This window comes from Mastomys coucha, unplaced genomic scaffold (assembly GCF_008632895.1).
Source record: "Mastomys coucha isolate ucsf_1 unplaced genomic scaffold, UCSF_Mcou_1 pScaffold8, whole genome shotgun sequence".
In the NCBI taxonomy this organism is placed as follows: Eukaryota; Metazoa; Chordata; class Mammalia; order Rodentia; family Muridae; genus Mastomys; species Mastomys coucha.
In genome coordinates this window covers 23302699-23324494 of record NW_022196914.1, presented here as the reverse complement: position 1 = coordinate 23324494, position 21796 = coordinate 23302699, and the positions used below count along the sequence as shown (strand labels likewise).

The following is a 21796-nucleotide window of genomic DNA, read 5'->3' as shown; positions in this document are numbered from 1 at the left end:
GTGAGTGTGTGTGTGTGCATGCATGCCTGCCTGTGTGTGAGAGCATGTGTATTTATGGGTGGGTGCATGCCTCTGTGTGTGTGTGTGTGTGTGTGTGTGTGTGTGTGTGTGTGTGTGTGTGTACGCGTGCGCATAGGAATGCGGTAAGCCATAGCTACAGTTTCTATTGTTCTCCCTGTCTGTTATACTTTACAAATAAGAACATTTAATGACAAGAATATTGTCTGTGGTTTGTAGTGAGAAATTTGTATACTTTCTATTGTTTATGTAGCTGGGAAGGAAAAAGAAGCTAACATAAAATTAAATCAATTTGAAATTAGTCAATGTGAACATTTTAAAATGTAACTTAGTGACATTAGTGTTTCCCAATTCTGGTAAAATCACTTTATGGCAATGAGTATCCTGAGAATTAACACCCAAGGCTTACGCTTCCTCTAGGTGAGAGGTGCCTTATGTTGCCTGGGTAACAAGCTGGTTTGGGTCAGTAATAATAAGCCCCAGTGACTGAATGGCACCAGGCATAGGGAGCGTGCCGGGGTAGAGTTGGCTGAGTGAATGGATGTGAACTTGGAACTTTTATGTTGTATATGTATACACATACATATATAAATACAGCCTGCTAAGACCAGTTAGTGTTGTTTGTGGCCAGCCCTGAAAGCGTCCTTTTGATGACTAACTTTCTCTTTCTCTGCTCTCTTAGTTTCTGATAGTTCTTTGACTAAGCTTGGGGCCCTGTGAAACCCCTCCACACTGGCATGTCCATTGGTGTTACCATTGGTCCAGTCTTGCTTAAGCAGCCATGGTGTTGAGCTATCGCGAGTGATGCTTCCCTGACATTTCTAGGAGGCACAACCTGGCCCCAGACTTCCTTCCTCCTCTGGCTTTTATTGCCTCCCACCTTCTTCTGCAGTGTTCCCTGAGCATCAGGGTGTGTGGGAGGGACTTGTATCGTAGATGTGTCTCTGGTAGTTGGGCACTGTTGACACTTATCAGTTGTTCTCTGCATATTGGCGTGCTGTGGCTTTCTATAATGGTCCTCATGGCCAAAAAGAGAAGCCTCGTTGATGAAGAGTGGGAGTTTGACTTATCTGTGGGCATGAGGCTAAGTGTTTATTTAGAATGTTGGTTTAGGAAAGTGGTAGTAGGTGGTTTTCCTCTAAGATTCATAACCTCACTAGCCCTAGCTCATTGGCTAGGTTTCCAGTGTCAGGCATGTTTTCCCTCCTGCTGTGTGGACCTTAAGTACAGTTAGACAGCTGCTAGTCACCATGCATCTCTAGTGAGACCTTGCCATGCCAGTCATCAGTGTTGCTCAAAAGCATCTCTGAGGATCGTTGATTGTGTCCCTCCATAGCACCCTCTCTGGTACTGTGAATCCAGTCGTTGGGTAGAGGCTTTCAGGTCAGATCCAGCTCAGAGCCTCTGCATCCTGTGTCCCAAGTGAATGGTGGTCTCAGCAATAGAGACTTGTCTTTGACTTCTGGGAGATGATCACCTGGGAAGTTCTCTTTTATCTAAGCACTCTTGGCTATTACAGACAGAAACACTTCAGTATTATGCACACACTCTAAATGTCCAAAATTTTAAAACTTCCTGTCTGTCCACTGAAGTCTAAAATAATCCAATTAAAAGACCTCTGTATCCCGTAATGCCACGCCTTTGCAACAAAGATGCACCTGTGCTTCTTTTTCATTTTCTGCTGCTGTTGTTCCGCTTGTCTTCCTGAGTGACTTGGGCTGATAAACTGCTCCTGCTCTCTCACTTAACCCATCAGGCCCAGCTCTGTAAATATGATATTTTTGTACAGTCCTAAAAGAACCCATTCTCTCCAATGCAAATTTGCATCGGATAATTCCTTCAGAAAACGTATTCTGTATTTCTCTCATTTCCAGCTATGTTTTGCAAGAATTAGTGGAGACAGAGCGAGACTATGTGCGGGACCTTGGCTGTGTGGTTGAGGTATGTATCTTCAGAAACTTCATAGCCCAGATCATCCAGAGAGGTACCATACTATATGTATGAGAAAACACATCAGATCAGTTTTCTTAGAGCATGTTTCCGTGTTTACCTAAGGCTGGTCTTGAATTCATAGCCCTCTTGCCTATAGTTACCAAGTGCTGCTTTTACAGATTTGTGCCACTAGCCGTGGTCTAAGGGAGAGGTATTCTTATAGTATAAAATGTTGTCATTTTTCTTTCAGTTTTGCAGATATATACAGAATCATAATTTTGGGTGCACAGAGCTATTGGGCTAGAGTTTTAGCGCAGTAGCAGAGCCTTTGCTTAGTGTGCACACAGCATGGGTTCCGTCCTCGCCACTACTGGAGCGCAATAGTAATGATAGTCACTGTCACTCCCCAGCATAAATGTTTAGCATGTTAGGTTGCTCTGCTGTCATTGGTAGCAATACGGTTTCTAGTACAAACCAAATCTCATTAGAATTGCATAGAAGTTTTATTTTGTTTTCCAAAGTAGAGTCTTGCTGGGTAGCCTAGAATGGCCACATGCTCACTCTTCCTGTCTCAACAACCCAAGCTGCACGCCATATCCAGCTGGACAGAACATGCACACACACTTTAACTCTGTAGTTAACTGACTTCTGTTAACACGCAGTTTAGAGAAAGAACATCACTATGCTATGTAACAACCTCAAAACATCAGTTCTTTTGTTTCTATAATAGAAATCCTAAAAACAGGGACTTCTTCTGACTGACCAACTCTCTGATATTTAGTAGCTAGGAGCATTGTCTGCTTTCTAAAACCATTTACATATTTTAATGGTTTAAGTTCCTTAGGAGAATTTTCATCTATTAATAAAATGTTCCATAGTTTGAGGAGAGGCAATTTCAGCAGTGAATATAGCAATATATTTGAAGCCATTGGTAAGGACACTTTCCATTCAGGTTTTAGTCTGTTCTTAAAAAAGACAATGTGTGCCTGTGTGGTCTGACTTTCAGTCCAGTCCCTGATGCAGACGCCTCATGTGTAATCTCATCTGCTCATGTTGCTTTGTAGGGCTACATGGCACTTATGAAGGAGGACGGCGTCCCTGATGACATGAAGGGGAAAGACAAGATCGTGTTTGGCAACATCCATCAGATTTATGACTGGCACAGAGAGTACGTAAGACACCTATCGTGCATGAGGCTGTATCCAGCCTGGCCAGGGCTAAAGGAAATGTTTAGGGTCCATCTGTTCTGTAACCTATGTAGCAGGAGGAAGGAGTTTGAGCTAAGGACAAAGTGCTGTATGGTTGTAGCATTTCATGGCATGGGGAAGATTCATGTTTTTCATGCTAGTCTATGCCAGGATGCCAGGTCCCTGAAGAGAGTCAGTCTACTTGGGGTTATGACTCACCACTATGAGCCATTTTCTTCCCCTCTGTATTAATTAGCTCTTTATCATTGTAACCAAGATACTCAACATAAACAACCATGTGGAGGAAAGATTAACTGGGACTTATGGTTTCAGAGGGCTTGGTCAGTTGGTTTGGCACCATGAAACATGGCAGCAGGAGACTGGCTGAGAAAGACCCTTCACTTCCTGTTAAACAGGAAGCACGGAGTGAGATGGAATACTTAGTCCCAGTGACTTCCTTCTTCTAGACGGTCTCTGTCTTGTCTTGTCCCCACAGCATCCCAAGATAGTGGCACTAACAGGAGACCTAACTGGACAGACAAACCTGTAAGGACATCCATATTCAGACCGACCACTGACCCCAAAAGCCCTTGGTCATGTCGGTCAGCCCATCTTCAAGAGTTCTCAGAGTCTCTTCTGAACTCAGTGAACTTACCTGTTTATCAAAAAAGTAATCAGAAAGTTTCATACTTGGAACACATGGGGCCCAGGCCTAGCGTCCCATTCCAGAAGGAGGAACAAAGAGCAGAGAAGAAACAGAAATTTCCAATTCCTGTAGATCCATATGGGGCACACTGTGGTGTGGCCTTCCCATTTGCAGCCCACAAAGCAGTTCTCTTGGACTTTTTTTTTTTTTTTTTAATTGCTGCATCCTTTCTTGGTAGAGGGTCCAGATTTCTGACATATCCAAAATCCTGAGCTCTTCCCTTGCAACTTGCCATTCCTCTCACGGTTTTCTTGCATTTCCCTCCCAGGCTCCTGTTGGGAATCTGACCCTAGCACACATCTCTGGCCTCCATTTGGAATGTCAGTCAAAGTCCCTCTAAGCAGTAGTTCTTGCATTCTTCTTGCCAGAGTCTGCTGCCAACTTGAGCTTTGTCCTGTCCTGCTGGGAACATGGCTACTGTAGTCCCGACATCCTTGATTAGCTAATCCAAGGGAAAAACCTTTCTAGGCATCCCTGTGTGGATAAATCACCTCAGCAGCTCTTTTGGGGGCAAAAAAAAGTCTTTGAAATGTATTAACCTTTCACTCTTTTGAGCCTACCATAACTCGAGTCTGGTTAATTCTTGCAATGTCTTCAGGGGCTCTTTCCATATTGACTCAGTGCAGAAAGGTTTTTAGTGGCTTTTTCTTTAATGACCTTGTGTATACTTAAACATGCTTCTTCTTTTCTTTAATGACCTTGTGTATACTTAAACTGCATGTTTTTAGATCTTTCTGCTCCTCTTGTTCTCCCTTCTCATAATAAACCTGGCTAGAAGCAACCTGTATTGACTGTGCCACAGCCCGTCTGCTACTCCCCCTTGGGATTTTCTACACCAAATGTATTAGTTCATTTCTTTTGCATTCATTCAGCCTTGGGCTGGTAGTAGCTCAGTGGCAGAGCTCTGTCTTCAATCCCCAGCACCTTGAAAACAAAACAAATTCACCCTCATCAAGGTATATTGGACATATATAGTGGAGCCATCATTGTCAGAACGTCATGGGAATGGCTTTTAACCCAGTTCTCAGTGGAGTCCTCACCACGTCTAGGACCTTATGCATGCATCTTTCCTATGCACATTTCTGTCAACATTCTGCTCCTTTGATCCCCCACTATAGACACTATGCTCTGTGTTTAGAGTTCTGGGGCTTCTATACCCCACCATCTCCAGACATTTCCAAACTCTGCCTTCCAAACACCGAATTGCTGCATAGTGAGGCTGCTCACAGAAGCATCACGGTCCTTTAGGTACCAGCTTTCCAAATTAATGTCTTTCTGTGACCAAAATACCTTCCGTACACAAGAGATGGAAGGTTTGCCTCGGCTGTTTCAGAGGCTTACTCTGGCACTAAAAGTGGATAGTTGGACTCGGTGCTGCCTATTATACAACCTAAGCTTATCCTTCCAGTAGCTTCTCTCAGGTGTAGCAGGGATCTTGACGGTTTCAGGATGTGCTGGTGGGACATCTTGAAATGTTAGAGAGTCAAAGGGATTCTTACTATACATAAGTCACAAGGAGGTAGAGGCCTGTATTTTATGGTAAATACGGCTTACCTCACCTGTAAGATTTTCTCTGAGCCATGCAGGTTTACAGATGGGAAAGGGTCACTTCCTAGCCCTTGGGCTAAAGTGAAGTATAGACAGGAAGGTGAGCTAATAGTCTTTCAGATGAGGTTAATCTTGCTGTTGCATAGTTCCTTCGTAGTTCTCACCCCCCACTGATTAGATTTACTGGATTAATTTTTCTTTTCTTTCTTTTTTTTTTTTTTTTTTTTTTTTTTGCTTTGAGATTTTCATACATGTATACAATCTTGTGATCATACCTACCCCTACTCTCCATAACAGCGCCCCCTCTCTCGCTCACCATGTCTAGCTAGTGTTGTCCATATGTGTGTGGGCGGAGGCCCATCCACAGGAGCATGGGAAACCTAGGAGAGGCCTCACCCTCAAGAAAACTAGCTCTCACTACCTCCAGCAGCCACTAGCTCTCAGCTGGCCTTGTTTGAGGTCTGCCTCAGGAAGAGAATGTTGTCTCTATATAAGCAGCCCTCACTGTGGTTTGTGCTAGTTATGGTAAAATTCTTGTGTCTGAGCCAGCAAGAAATACAAACCAGACTTCAGGGACCCTTTTCCCTCCATCTGTCCTCCTGGGTTTCCCTGGTTTCCTACCCTGCTTCAAGTCCGTGGTTCTTTGCCATGGTCCTTTGTTCCCATATAGTCAGAAAGATACTATGGCAGCAGAAATGTGTAGTTTAGGAGATTCTTCACCTCGTTGTAGACAGGAAGCACTAAGGGTCTTCCAACTATGGCCTAGCTCCTAACTTTTCTAGGGCTTCCCAGATAGCACAACCCAGCTGGCTATCAAGCATTCAAAGCAGAGCCCGTCAGGGCATTCCATAGTCTCACCCTCTCTGTGCCTCTGTTCTTCACCCACACCACATACACAGCAGTATCTTCATACCCAGTGACAGGGTTAATATCTGCATGGCACTCAGCAGCATCTGCACACAGTGAGACTCTGTTTCTGATAGAACTGCAGCTGCCTTTTGAGTCTAAGTTACTGTCAGAGAGTTTAGAATTCACATGCCCAATTCACTATCACTGGAAGAGTAGACAGGATAGCCCAGGAAAGTAAAATTGGGTCACAGTGTTTAGCTCACATCTAATCAGGAGATGTGTATGATCTGTATAGGAGTGTGCCTTAGCCTGACAGCTCGCCATCGCACACCTGCCCCTTTGTTTTTAATTCGAAAGCCCATTATTGTATAGGGCTGCTTAACACTGGCCTAGGATACTGCAGTGGGGTTGTAGCTGCAGTCTTCCATTCCCAGGACCTGGACAGGCGCACTGCTGCCCTGCTTTATCAACATGGCTACTCCAGTTCAGGAGCATGCTACCAGCATCTGCCAGGCCCAGCCCTCATCAAAGCTGGAGAGTGGGAATGCTCAGTAGGTAAAGCACATGCTGCCCAAACTTGAGGACTGGAGTTGGGTGGGCACCTGCCTGCAATGTCAGCGTACAGGAGGTAGAGGCCACATCTTGCTAGCCAGCTCAGTGAACTATGGGTTCAAATGAGAGACCTTGCTCAGTAATCAAGGAGGGGCAGGATCAAAATAGATGCCTACCATCAGCTGTGGGTCTCCACACACATGCACAAATATACACTTGCTCACACACACACACACATGCAACCATTCACATATTAATATGCACACAAGTAACACACATATACCCACATAAACAAGATGATTTAAAAAAAAAACTGATCCATAGACTCACTTAGTTCTTAGGCCAGAATACTCTGATTGGTCTCTGGTTCTCTCGCCTTTTAAACTCAATAGCATCCAGGTATGGGAAGGTGTTACAATAAGGACACTTCAATGTAGCCTGCTCTTAGCTCTCAGAAGGGACTATAAAACCTTGGAAAAGCTTTTTATTTGTACAACCAGTAGTGTCTGATTCACTAGAAGTCACAAGTAAATGATTGGGCAACTCTAAGCATACTTCAATATGTACCTCTACAGAATATAGACCTTTTGTTTGTTTGTTTGTTTTTGTTTTGTTTTGTTTTGTTGGGTTTTTGAGACATGGTTTCCCTGTGTAGCCCTAGCTGTCCTGGAACTCACTCTGTAGACCAGGTTGGCCTTGAACTCAGAAATCCGCCTGCCTCTGCCTCCCAAGTGCTGGGATTAAAGGCATGCCCCACCACTGTCCAGCCAGAATATGGACTTAACAAGAGCATAGTGCACCCAATTCAGAAAGGGATACTTGGAGAAGTGAGATGGCTCAACAGGCAAAGGTGATTGCCACCAAGACTGAGGACCTGAGTTCAATCCCAGAAGCAATGAGTTGTCCTCCACTTGTATGCCGTTATATATGAGGATGAATACACAAACACATAAAAACAAATGTAAAAATAAAGATATGTGTGAGTGTGGATGGGGGGTGTTTGGTATTTTCATTCTAGCTTCTCCCAAGGCTTGTTCGTGAGCTGTGACAGGGAAAGGAAAAGGACAGACAGATCCCTGTGATGTCCTTTGAAATTGGATTGAGAGATGCTGTGCATCAGAGTTCCTGTAGAGCCAGGGAGACATTAAAACTTAGTGCTACAAAGCTTAGCACAGCTTGCAAAATATAAACGTATAGGTGATAAGGTCAATGGTTGTCTTCGACCAGAGCACCAGGGATGCAGCTGTGCCGCCACTGTCCTTTGATCCTTTATGAAGCGGAAGTCTCTAACTACACCCCGACTTCAGGGATATTTGGAAACGTTTCATAAAGCTGCCCCAGGGGAAATCACCCAGCTGGAGCTTCTAAAATAGTCATTGAAATTCATAGATAAGAAGACTTGGGTTTTCATTCAATATCTGGGCAGATGTTAGTGCATGTGTCCTTGAAAGAAATGAAGACAAGAAACACTAGTTATTCAGAGGAGTGGAGGGGAAGTCTCTTCTCTCTTGGCCTTGTGTACTCCGTTTTTAAACTTTGTCCTGCTGGCTTACACCTGTGAGCTGTACTCGAGTCTCCCAGCAGCTCCTTCCTCATTGACTTAGCCTACAGTTAAGAAGACAGGTTGGAAAGGGTTCTGATGGTCCTCTGTCTACAGCTTTTTTTTAGGAGAGTTGGAGAAGTGCCTTGAAGATCCAGAAAAACTAGGATCTCTTTTTGTAAAACACGTGAGTACAGAGACAATATTTGTATTCTGTGGTGTTGTTGGCGTCTTTAATGACTCGAAGGTGAGGCCCCTTGACATTTACAGGAGGATATACTGCCAGACACTGCGGTGTGGCTTCCTCTGAGTTACCTGTGTTCCCAGTCCTGGGGGTTGCAGCAGCACAGTCAGAAGGCTCCAGAGCCAGACAGGCTTGACACAGTAACCTTGCAGGTGTCTAAGAGCAAAAAAGCATTTAGTGATTATGTACCTGCCCATACCTGCAGTGGGCTTGATGTACTAGCCGTGTGTGTGTGTGTGTGTGTGTGTGTGTGTGTGTGTGTGTGTGTGTGTGTGTGTGTGTGTGTGTGTGTGTGTTTGTGTGTGTGTATGTGTGTGTGTGTGTGTAAAATAAGTATTTAAGTTATTTTAAGGGGAAAAAAATCACTATATTTTCAAAAATAATGAGGCTTTTGTGGTTTTGCCTGTCTTTAATGTTGGGCTTAGTAGAAGGTAGATTTTCATATTTGCTTTTTGCACTCAGCACATTATGGGGGTTTATTATTGTTGTTACTGTATAGCACATGAAAAACCCATCTTCATACAGACAAGACTTGAAGATGGATGGATACCTTAAATATTCTCTTCGAGTAACTGTAGATAGTTATTTTTGCCATGTACCAACATTTGGTAAAGGATAGTTTCTTACAGGCTGGTACAGCACAGGCTCTGAAAGGCTGCATAGGATCTTCTCCCTCACTGGTTATTTGTCTGTCTAGCTGACTGGCTTTTAGAACTGTTTGCTCCAGGCAGTTTCGAGAATCAGTTAGAAGCTGTTGGTGACCTGCCAGGTTCCTGCAGATGTTGGCAGTTCATCATGCGTTATCCCAGTCAGACTTAGAATCACCACTGCTCCATCAGGGGAGTCTCTAGGCATTGTCAAGCTAAGGCACATATTTTCCAGAATTCTTTATTTTTTTTTCCTCCTCTTAAACTTTGGGTTTTCATTGTTCATCTGCACTGTCAGCTGTGTGTCTAGTCTTGAGATGACAAGCTTACTTCATCTGTGCTCAAGAGAATTTCCACCAGATTTTGGAGTAAGAAGAATTACAGAGTGTGCCCATCATTCTGTCAGGTTCAGCTGGTGGTTCACAGCAATCGTGCTTGTTGAGCTTACTTGAGTCTCAAAGGCTTTTCCTCCAAGCAATTACTGAAGAAGCAGAAGGGTTATGTAGACATCTTCCCTGACAGAGAAGGCTGGAAGGATGTGTGTGCTGTGTTGGGGTTTTAAGAGGATGAGTGGCTTGTATTCCATCATCGGTGGCATTCAGAAGGGAAGCTGGCATGTTCCATAGCAGATGTGCAATGCTGACAATCCTTGCTGTGATGCCAGCCGTTTCCCCCATCGTGGGCCCATGCTGCATTGGCACACCCATCGACACTGCAGGAAGGCAGTCATATCTTAGTGCTGTTTTGAAAGGGATTTTTGACCTAAGAGAACCACAGATAGGCCCTGGGGACACTGAGGGGTCTGCATACATAGCTTTGAGAACCTATTGTTCCCTGCCATGGGATCTGAGATTATAAAAGACTTAGTAAAACAGACTGGTCACCAGGACTACTGGCAGCCTGGGTGCGATGGAAGTGTGTTCTTGAGCTGCCATTGGTGTTGCTGGTACAACAGGCGAGTGAGGGATCCGGTCTGTACCAGGAGAGAGCAGAGGGCTGTTTCAGAGCCAGGGGAGCCAAATGCCCCGAATCTGAAGTGAGCTCCCCAGTGTGGCAGCTTTGCTTTAAGATGACCCCTGTTTTGTGTGTGGTGCTGTGTGCTCCAATGGTCTAGCTGAATGTCAGTGCGTTAACAATCTGTTTGCCTTTTGATTCCTAGGAGAGAAGGTTGCACATGTACATAGTTTATTGTCAAAATAAACCAAAGTCTGAGCACATTGTCTCCGAGTACATTGACACCTTTTTTGAGGTAAGACTCAACATGGGAACGGGTGCTTTCTGACGCTTGCTACACTGTGATTGCTTGAATTTAGAGTGCCACGATGTCTCAGGACAGAAGGGGCCTCACCAAACTAGCTGGAGAGATGAGGTTCCTAAAGCTTGCTCTACAGTCTATAAATCAGAGAAATGGGTGTGGACTCAGACAATAGTCACAGCCCCTGGCACTCAGAAGACTGGGTGCTTAACAATAAATGGTCTGAGCAGTTCTCACACCTGGGAACCCTGCTATAGGGTAGAAGATCACTAGGTTAAGGCTCCCTTGGGCTACATAGCAAGATAAAGCTCACCCTGGATAACTTAACAAAACCCCATCTCAAAATAAATGACTTAAAGAAATATTAAATGGCTGGGAGCAGAGTTCAGTGGTGAAGCACTTTGTGCTATGCCTAAGGCCCTCAGTTCAGCTGTCTGTAATGCATGGGAAATGGCTCCAGATTTTTGTTTTGTTTTGGTGGTTGTGGTTGTTGTGGTTGTATGCCTGGTGCTAGTGGAAGCCAGAAGAAGTCATTGGAACTAATGTTATGCCAGTAGGACAGTGTCTTAGTTAGGGTTTTATTGCTGTGAAGAGACACCAGGACCATGACCAAGGCAACTCTTTTGAAGGAAAACATTTAATTGAGACTGGCTTATAGGCTCCGAGTTTCACTTTGGTGAGATGTATGGCATGGAAGCAAATATGGTGCTGGAGAAAGAGTTTGATCTGCAGGCAGCAAATGAAGATAGCCACACTGGGCCTAGATTGAGCATATGAGACCTCAAAGTCTTCCTCCAGAGTAACATTCCTCCTAATAGCACCATTCCCTATAGGTCAGGCATTCAAACACATGAGTCTATGAGAGCCACTCCTATTCAAACCACCACAGGCAGTTAGGGAGCTGGGCAATAATAAGCATGCAGTTGATGATGGTAACTGAACCTGAGTCCTCTTTAAGAGCAGCCAGCACTCTTAACCACTGAGCCATCTCTCTAGCCCTGGGGGCGGTCAGGCAGACAGAAAGAAGCCTTCAAGTAAATAGACTTCTTTGAAAATCCACTCAGGAAGATTCAACCCGAATGTTTAAATCCAGATAGATGGGAAGTTTTTGTTGCCTCCTTCTCACAGGACTATTAAGAATTATAATTATAAGGAACAAAATGTTGCCTTTTAACAAACAACACTTGAAATGGTTTGGTTTTGCTTTCCTCTTAAAATCCCCAGGACTTAAAGCAGCGCCTAGGCCACAGACTACAGCTCACTGATCTGTTGATCAAACCTGTGCAGAGAATCATGAAGTACCAGCTGCTTCTGAAGGTGAGGGCTGAGGGGGCGAGAGCAGCGTCTGGTGGGACTTCCCTCACTATCCACACCTCCACCTCGTGGGAGAGTGTTTTGCCGCCTTGTTACAGAGCTGAATGTTATTTTTGGTCCTAAGTGTTTCAAAGTAACTCTTTATACTGTTCTTCAACAGTTCGCTCCTCTCAAGTTCTGAATCAATTTCTTGTTTGTCTGTCACACACCTTGGAATGCTAATGATTTTTCTTCAACTCTATCAACCTCATTTTTAAATATATGTATGTTTTATGTGTATGGGTATTCTGCCTACATGTATGTCTGTGATCCCCATATATCTAGTGCCCCTGGAGGCTAGAAGAGGGTGTTGGATCCCCTGGGACTGGAATTGGAGATGGTTATGAGCTGCTGTGTCCTGCTGGGCTTCAAACCTAGGTTCCCTGGAAGAGCAGCCCACTCTCTACAGACCATAATCTGTAAAGGCCATCTCTGCTGGGCCATCTCTACAGACCATAATCGGCCTTACTTTTTAATCTTCTAGGATTGTTTTTTTAAAGATTTTTTAAATTTTTATTTTATGTGTTTGAATGTTTTGTTCCCATGCATGCCTTTGTACCACATGTATGCCTGGCACTCATGAAGACCAAAAGAGGGTGTGGGAACCTCTGGAGCCAGAATTACTAACAGTTGTCAGCCACTGTGTGGGTGCTGGATATCCCCGGATCCTCTTCAAGAGTGGCCCATGCTCTTAACTGCTGAGCCGTTCTCCAGCCCCTCTTCTTAGAGTCTTGAGAAAAAAAATAAACGTTGAGCTCCCATATGGCCTAGCAATAGCTATGAATTACTTCTAAGTTAGTAATCACCATTGGAGTTGACATCACATGAAGCTTAGGACCTGCACACGTAGAGAAGCCACAGCTATCTCAGGATAAACTGGGAAGTAAGAACAGCTTCACCATCAGGATGCCTTGGTGCGTGGTTCTGACAGGAAGGAGTGTGAATGTGGAATGAACCCCTTGAACCAAAAGTGCCCATTGCAGGAAGTGCAGCCCATCACTCTCATATTTCTCTCTTCTCTCTCTTCATTTCTTCACAGGACTTCCTCAAGTACTCAAAAAAAGCTAGCCTGGACACATCCGAATTAGAGGTATTTAGGGTTCTGCTGCTCTGTGCAAACCCATCCTGGTATGGGGTCTGGTCCTGGGAGGGGCCACATGAGGGTGTGGGGTCTCTGATGTGTCTATATGCAACCTCTGTACTCTGAGGTATGGAGGGAGAGAAACTTAAGCTGGAGGTGCAGTGTAGGGTGGGCACTGACGGGTTCCTGGGAAGAGTGTGAATGCTGACCCTGTTTCTCCCCACCCACAGAAAGCTGTAGAAGTCATGTGCATTGTGCCGAAGCGTTGCAACGACATGATGAACGTTGGGCGGCTGCAAGGATTTGACGTAATGCCGTTGTTCCTTGAGGGGCCTCCGCCTCCCATCCCTTTCCTCTGTCCTGGATTATTTCTCTACATATATATTCTTTATTTATTTCCTTCCTTCCTTCTTTCTTTTTTCTTTCTCCCCTCTCACTCTTCAGTGTGACTTTCTTTCCATCTCTTTTCTGGGCCTTTGATTTGCTTTCGGGAACTTTCCTCTGCCTGAGGCCATTAGAAGAAAGGTGTGAGCAGGGTCCTGCTTTGGCTCTGACAGCCTCTGCATCCTCTCCAGGCATCTAAAGCCACAAAAGCTAGGGATGACGGCTTCTGCCTTCTCTCATCCCTGGGAGACTGACTTCAGGACCACTGGGTTCTTGAGTCTACCCAACCTGTACAGGTTGCACACTCTTTCTATGTGCAAACTCAGATGAGAAGCTGTTCCTCCAGTTAAGTAAGAAGGTGGGAGATGCTGTAATGTCTCTTGACACCTGCTCACTGGAGCATTAAAGCTTAATATTCCAAGTGTGTATTTCTCAGACTGAAGCCCACGATCTGTACTGTGGAGATGTCTGCTGATAAGGCGGGGAGAGGGATGGCTGCCTTTTGTCGGAACCATCCCTGAAAAAACCTGTTCTTACTCTCTGATTCTGAGGCGTTGGTTACACAGAGTTGACAAGACTTTTAACTTAAAGAATTTTTTGTCCTGGAAAAATTTTCCTTTATCACAGTAAAAGAATAAGTTCTGTAGCTTCTAGAAGGAGACATCATTCTGTGGGAGGAAAACAAAGAAAGCAGATGACTGGTTGCTGAGAATGCAATGTTTTCTTCCCCCCTCCCTCCCCTCTTCTTGTTTTAGGGTAAAATTGTTGCCCAGGGTAAACTGCTCTTACAGGACACATTCCTGGTCACAGACCAAGACGCAGGACTTCTGCCTCGATGCAAAGAGAGGCGGGTCTTCCTCTTTGAACAGATCGTCATATTCAGCGAACCACTTGATAAAAAAAAGGGCTTTTCCATGCCAGGATTTCTGTTCAAGAACAGTATCAAGGTAAATACATGCCTGCAAGCTTCATGTACCATCACGCATATCTGTCATGCTAAGAACTTTTCTGACTATGGTGACATTTCCAGTGCTTGTTTTATTAAGTATTTACAAAACGTTTACAAAACATTTTTGCTCTCTGTACTCTAGAGCTGCTCTCTGCAATACTGTATAACTATATTTAATACCTATGTGACCATAGCCATTGAACAGTGTACATACCACTACACTGTGGGAGACCGTGTAAAACTTAGCTTACAATTCCAAGCCTCACCTTCAGAGTCTTGGCCAAAAAAGGGCCAGCTAAGTGTCTAGTTCTCCGTTCTACAGTGGGATCCTGAGGGTTCTTCCAATCACCTGGTTCCAGAGATGGACAGATACCCCCTCTGCCCTAGGGTAGCTCGCCCTCTGGTGGCCAAGAAAGATGAACAGACAGAAAATAATTATATGATTATGATCCTAAGTCTGTAAAGGAGACAAATCAAGGATGGCAGAATGACAGAAAGGAGCCTCGAAGTTAAGTAGGTGGTCCCTAGGGGATGTGTGCTTGCACCTCCCCTAAGCTCTTGTCATGTCTGCAGCTGTGCAGGAGAGTTCAGGAGAAAGATGTGTTCCCCTCTATGAGGGCCTCCTGTACTGGCACTAGGGTCATCATCACAGGCTTTGCAGTGTACTGGTGAGGCATGGCATTCTCTGCTACAAAGCTTGCTGCTTGGACTGTCATACCGTCCAGTGGTTTCAAGTGCCTGCACCAGGGAAGGTTGATCTGTGGGCACAGCCTTTGAGCCAGATGATCTTTTGCTCATAAGGGCCTATAAAGGCTTTAGAACCAGGCAAAAAAGAAGAGCTGCCATGGCCTGAATCAAACCCTTTGCATCTTATGCTACCCCAGTGGCAGCTACTGTGGGACCTCCATCCAAAGGCATGCTCATATGCCATCCTACCCTTTAAGATTTCTGTTCACGAGTCTATGAACAGAAAGCCTCCCCAGTACCTTTGAAGTTATGTTTCTGCTGCTTCTGTGAGGTGAATTTCTGTATTTTCATCATAATGTCAGATCCACTTGCATACCCTTTTTGATATTTGAGACTTTGATCTCTTTTTTTAGTACACTTGCATATTTTTATGTGTTGTGTGCCACAGTGTGTGCTTGTGTGCCACAATGTATGAATGAAGTGAGGAGAATTTATGGGAATCAGTTCTCTTCCATCACAGGACCCCTGGGATCAAATTCAGATCACTGAGCTTGGTGACAAGTGCCTTTACATGATGGGCCATCTTAATATGAATTTTTTTCCCTCATTTTTACTTTGGGACAGGGATTTTCTGTGTATCCTTAGCTGTCCTGGAACTCACTCTGTAGACCATGCTAGCCTCAGACTCAGAGATCTGCCTGCTTCTGCCTCCCAAGCATGGGGATTAAAGGCTCGTACCACCACTACCTGGTGAGTTTTTATTTTTGGAGAAGAATGAGTACTGTTTGTTGCAGAAGAGGTTTTGAAATAAATAATCCTGGCTAGGTAATTGTTTCAGCTGTTAGTCAAGCCATTAAACTCCTGATAATGGCCTCTGCACTGAAGATTTTAAACGGCTGCGAAACCCTTCCTGATAACAATTAAATACTCTTTTATCTGAAGTGCTGCAGACAAAAAGTCTTTCTGGTTTCAGGCTTTTTTGTTTTTTAATTTAAAAATATTTACTATCTACGTATACTGGTAACTTAGCAGTGGTACCCAGGAATATTTATGGGTGTACACGGTATGTGTATTTGGGCACACATGCCACATTCCACATGTGGATGCCAGACAAAAGTTTTGTGGAGTTGGTTCTCTCCTTTTACATTTATGCAGACTCCAGGGATGAAGTCAGGTTGTACAGCAAGCCCCTTACAGCGGCAGTCATCTCGGCAGGCCCCAGGATGGGCTACAGGTCTACACATGAAGTGCAAGTGTGCCATGCTTACTTTATATGCAGAGCCTAAAAGCACTTTGTGCAGTAGTTCATGAGCTCCCATCTTCACTACAGGCCATTACTCGAGACCGTACAGGGTTTTGGAAATGCTTGACCTGTGATGGTGTCTGATGCTGTTCAGCTAACAGAATTCAGATAAAAAGTAGTTGTTGCCATGTCAACATAGGATGAGATTCACTTCATACTTCAATTTCTGTGGCAAAATGTATATAACATAATATTTGCCATTTCAAGTGTTTTTTAGGAACAGGTCATTGTATTAAGTGCATCTATGCTGTGCCACTACCCTCAGACTGGGAGTCCTTTCATCTTGCAAGAGTTAAACTCTCCACCCAATAAACGCAACATCCCCACTGTCCCCTCCCCATAGCTCTTGACAATCCCCATGCCTATTTCTGCTTCCAGGATACCGTGTTTGTCTATCTATCCTTGTGAGAGAGCTTACTAAAGTTGGCATAGTTTTTCAAAAATCTGTTGCAGTGCGTGTCAGAACATCCTCTCACATTAAAACTGGGTACCAAACACACTGCAGAAGGTGTATTCTGTCGACCATCCTTCAGTTAGTTGATGAATATTCAGGATGCCCTGTCTTAGCTGTTGTAAGTAATGACTTGCTGTTTTAAAGGTGAGTTGCCTTTGCCTGGAGGAAAATGTGGAGAGTGATCCCTGTAAGTTTGCCCTGACGTCCAGGACAGGCGATGCCGTGGAGACCTTCATTCTGCATTCATCCAGTCCAAGCGTCCGGCAAACATGGATCCATGAAATCAACCAAATCTTAGAAAACCAGCGCAACTTTTTAAATGGTAATGAACCCTCTTACCGGCTGTGACTTCTTTCTCTAACACACACGTTTCTGTCTCAGCACTCTCATTACATATTGATAACAATAGAGCTTACTAGCAACAGAGCTTACTGCCCACTGCATCTCTTGCAGATAGGAAGCTGAGGCACAGTGAGCTGATAATCTGTCTAGAATGTCACAGGGTTTTGATGGCAGGATTTGAGCAGCCACTTCAGTGAGAGCTCCTCTGAATGCATTGTTCCGTTCTGCTGTGCATAGATGATACAGTAGAGTCCCATCCTACGAAAAGAACTTTTGAGGTGATCCTGAGGCTGACACTGATCAAAAATGCCAGAATCAATGGCAAATGCATTACATACCCAGTTAAAAGCAAGTCATGGGTGCATGTGATTATCCATACCTGTAATCTTACCACTCAAGAAGCCAAAGCAAGAGCATTACAAACTCAAGACCAGCCTGGACTATAGCAAGACTCTGCCTGTAGATAGACAGATAGACACTTCTCACTCCAGTGATCTGTCGAAGCTGATAAGCCAACAGCAGTTATTCCGGCCCCCTCCTATCTGCAATAGTCCTGTGACTGTCAGCTCCCACTCTCATTTTAATTTGGTGGATAATGAAAAGAATACAGTTGAGTTAAATGCTTATTGAATCAGCCTTCCCTGTGACCTTTTCTGCATATCCACGTTCTGTGCCTAAGTCAGACCATGGAAATGTTGCAATGTTCCTGTCTCAGTAAAACCCTCTGCAGGACATTCCAAAGGCAGGAACAGAGACATTCAGTAGGTGGCACCGTTGGCCGATAGTAATCTGCCTGGCATTTGCCCCAGGCTGCTGTCTAACTCACTGACCGACAAATTTTGTTGACCCCTGGGGTAGAAGTAGACTCCTATGACCATAAACATTTACCTGAATTAGCTCATTGACTCACACCCTTCAGGTTGTATGTGGCCTTTTTTCAAAAAACACACTCTGGAATTTTCTTGATGCCCTAACTGACTTTCTTCTGTTGAATTGCTTGCTTACAGCCTTGACATCACCCATCGAGTACCAGAGGAACCATAGTGGGGGCGGCGGCAGTGGCAGCGGGGGCAGCAGCGGCGGGGGCGGGGGCAGCGGCGGCAGCGGGGCCTCCAGCGGAGGCAGCAGCAGCCATGGCAGTGGCCCCAGCAGCTGTAGCAGTGGCCCCAGCTCGAGCAGGAGCAGGCCCTCCAGGATCCCACAGCCTGTCAGACACCACCCCCCCATGCTGGTCTCCTCTGCAGCCTCAAGCCAGGCAGAGGCAGACAAGATGTCAGGTATGTCTGCTCCCAGCCCCTCCCTGCCTACCCCCAGCAGCAGCCTGGCCCCTGAGGCCAGCCTTGGCCAGCCCAGCAGGCTCCCCCTGAGTGGAGACTCCGAAGGTCATGAGCGAGAAACAGAACCCATTCCCAAGATGAAGGTGATGGAGAGCCCCCGGAAGGCCCCAGGGAGTACTTCCAGTACAAGCCAAGACGGAAACACCAAGGATGCCCGGGGGAACCTGGGCCCACTGCCTTTAGGCAAGACTAGGCCTGGGGCCGTCTCGCCGCTGAACTCTCCTCTCTCCACTACGTTCCCTTCTCCTTTTGGCAAGGAGGCCTTTCCTCCCAGCAGCCCCCTGCAGAAGGGGGGCTCCTTCTGGAGCTCCATTCCTGCTTCCCCTGCCAGCCGGCCAAGCTCCTTCACCTTCCCGGGGGACAGTGACTCCCTCCAGCGACAGACGCACCGCCATGCAGCCCCCAGCAAGGACACAGACCGCATGAGCACGTGCTCCTCGGCCAGCGAGCAGTCCGTGCAGTCCACTCAGAGCAACGGGGTAAGAGTGCCAGGGAGCCTGCGCCCATCCACCCCACCGCCTCTGTCCCGCCAGCTCTTCTAAACCTCCGTACTAACTCCAGCTCTCCAGCACTGTGCAGCAGTGATCGCCTTCTCCAGCTCTCCTGTGCATTGTCTGAGTAGACACGTCCGTGGCCTCAGTGTGTACACTCGCATCTGTGCCCTGTGGGGCTGCCTGGCACCCAGCCACCAAGCGAATGCAGCCACCTCTAACCCCTCTCGGGACCACGGACAGCGCCTGCTCTCCTCTCTACTAACCTGCTTCTTGCTTTATTCCTGTCTCCCTGTTAAGAGAGAGCGCACCATTAATCTCCTCAATGCAACATCTTTAAGTCTCCAGTTTCTGACCAGCAAAGCATCTTGGGACTTGCTCTTTGGGCCCTGCTTCCTCGCTCACACTTTTTTTTCCCGCTTTTTGGAGGGGTCTTTTTCTCTGTTCTCTACTACTCACAATGAAATGTATAACTTCTAAGCTTCTCGCTCATTGCTTAGTTTCGCTCTTTTACGCCATAAGTTGTCTTCGCTGCTTTTTTTGAGTCATCTGATGAAAAAAATTTTTTTTCCTCAAGAAAACTTCCAACATCAACTCAAAGCAAAATAAGATGGTATTAGGGAGCAGGAATCTAACCAGTGGGAAAGTTCCCTCTACCCCAAGTCTCCTGGAGAGACACTGGCCCAGGCACCTGGACAGCCGACTTCTGCAGAGATGGCTGAGCCTCAGGCCTCCAGAGAGGATGTGGGGGCAGGTCAAGTGCTTCTGCACTGGGGTTCCGGCTCATTTTGCGGTCACTTGCATTGTGTTCTCAGGCTGAAGGGTGTCTCTGTTGGGCTCCCTCCACTCTGTGGCCTCCTCACTGTCCTCCAGCTGTCTCCTACAGGGCAGGTGACCTGGCCCATAACACTCCTAAAGGCATGCGTGAGTGCACAGAACTGTTCTAACGAGTGTATGTTTGATCGCTTTATAAATTTTTAAATACATTTCCCTAAAAGGGTCTGTGTCTCTCATTGTATATATATTTATACATAAAATCTAGCTTTTGCATGTCTCTTTCCTCTGGACTTCCATTAATCCCTGATTTGGACTCTTGATCTTATCTTCTTTTTTTTGTTAGGTGTTTTGATTAACTCAGCCTTCCTCTTTATTTGTGGAAAAAATTAAGAAGTGGGTCTTGGATTCATTTATTTACACCTATATTAACCACTAAGTGGTTAAGTAGGTGTCGGATGGTGGGCATTCCCCGTGTCCTTGCTATGGACTCTCTGTTCCTTGGGAAATGGAGAGCAAGAGAGCTTCTGGCTAGATTGGAAACTCTAGGTGATTAGACAACCCACTGACAAGTGACACCCCCAGACTCAGTAGTCTGCTCAGTCACCAGGCCTGGTCTCAGCACTGTGACCCATACAGAATGGGCCTGCTGACATCTCCTACAGCTCCTAACCTGTACACGTTTCTAGTAAGCAGAGAGAAGCTTTCAGGTCTGTGTCTCCAAGTGAGTGACTGCGCTAACCCTCATCCCTGGGCCCTGGCATAGCTCCACCTTGAGGGAGGCACGGCGCATCACACCAGGCCAGAGTCTGTTACATCGGGAGTGGCCTTTCTGTCTCTTACTACTGCTCTTGTGAACGGTAGCTTGGAAAAGGAAATGGACAGACTGGGTTTTAGTCAGCATGCCTCACATCAGGGGAGGGATAGGAAATGTCCTCCAGCCCTCTTCCTGGCTCTGGCGGCAAGAGGCCATTGGAGCGCTAAGTTGCTAACAGGATAGCAGGGCCTTCTTTCCTGGGACCACCTCTGAGGAACTGCCCTGAATAGACACACTGCTGTGTCTGACCTCTGGGGGTGTCCTTCCAGATGGTACCTTCTGTGAACTCTGCTGAGGTCAGAGCAGGATGCAGATAGATGGCCCTAAACTGACTGGGTTAGCCTGTCGGCTGTGCCACTGATGGATGTCCCTCCCACCACCATGAGCACACATTAGAGTCAGCCCCAGCCCTGCCTCCCTGTCATTGGCTGGGCAGCCGGGACACACTTATCACCCTACTCTGAGGGCAGATAGATAGCAATCCTCTATGAATAGCAAAGAGGTTGTGGGAATTGAAGACTCATTTGAAATGCCTAGTGTCCATCCAGGCCAGAAGTGACAAGAGCTGTAATGGTTGCAAATCACTCCAGTTACAGATACCACCCACAGTGATGCCCTAACCCTGGCGGCTGTGGCACAAGAAGGTGTATGCTACATTTCTAGCACATTTACCTCAGCCATCCCAAAACTACTAGGTCCCACCATCAAAATCAAAATACTAAGGTACACACTGAAAGTCCAAAGGGAACATGCATGGCACCTCTGAACTAAAGGGTCATAGGCAGGAAGTGGGCCCCACGGGGACAAGAGTGAAGCGTGTCACGAACACAAGTGGCAGGCAGCTCTTCAGTGTCTGCAACAGCTCTCATGCCCAGCCCATCCATGCAGCTCCCAGTAGCAGGCTTGTTGGCTTCCCACCTGTGGCCTCACAGAGAAGAACACTCGGTGGGCTTCATGTCCCCTCAGCCATCTCAGAACAGTGGTCAGCTGTCTGTTCCAGCAGGTTCTGACATGCTCAATAGACCAGGACTGGAGAGGGTGGCTGGGCCAGGTGATCTCCCCCACTCAGAGTGTCCCAGAATACATGACAGGACTTTGAAATCTTGACCTCCATAAATATCCTGCAGCAACAGTGTAAAAGCTCACAGAAACCAGGGCCTGGAAGCCATTCCCTAAAGAGGGACTCTGGGGAGATAGCCCTCTCACCTTCTTTCCTGGAACAGTAGGTCACCAGTCAGGTGAGACCATGGGACAGGTGACTGCCATTTGTGTTCCGTTCATTCAGTTCGTGTGCCCAGCTGGAGACCTTAAGAAACCAACTCGGTTTTACTTTTGCAATCGCGGTG

The 21796-nt window shown here is 46.1% G+C and overlaps 1 protein-coding gene across 3 annotated transcripts in view; it reads left to right on the top strand.

Moving 5' to 3' along the window:
* Nucleotides 1-21796, top strand: part of Trio (trio Rho guanine nucleotide exchange factor) — a 302139-nt gene that overhangs the window by 268165 nt on the left and 12178 nt on the right. For 2 of the 3 annotated variants that reach the window (XM_031360502.1, XM_031360501.1), the window contains exons 39-48: nt 1893-1959; nt 3015-3118; nt 8450-8519; nt 10383-10472; nt 11703-11795; nt 12871-12921; nt 13143-13220; nt 14052-14243; nt 16834-17011; nt 18039-18847. In XM_031360502.1, coding sequence (XP_031216362.1) covers nt 1893-1959; nt 3015-3118; nt 8450-8519; nt 10383-10472; nt 11703-11795; nt 12871-12921; nt 13143-13220; nt 14052-14243; nt 16834-17011; nt 18039-18847 — 1732 coding nt within the window. The remainder of the gene's footprint in view (nt 1-1892; nt 1960-3014; nt 3119-8449; nt 8520-10382; nt 10473-11702; nt 11796-12870; nt 12922-13142; nt 13221-14051; nt 14244-16833; nt 17012-18038; nt 18848-21796) is intronic. The other variant, XM_031360503.1, reaches the window with a different exon arrangement.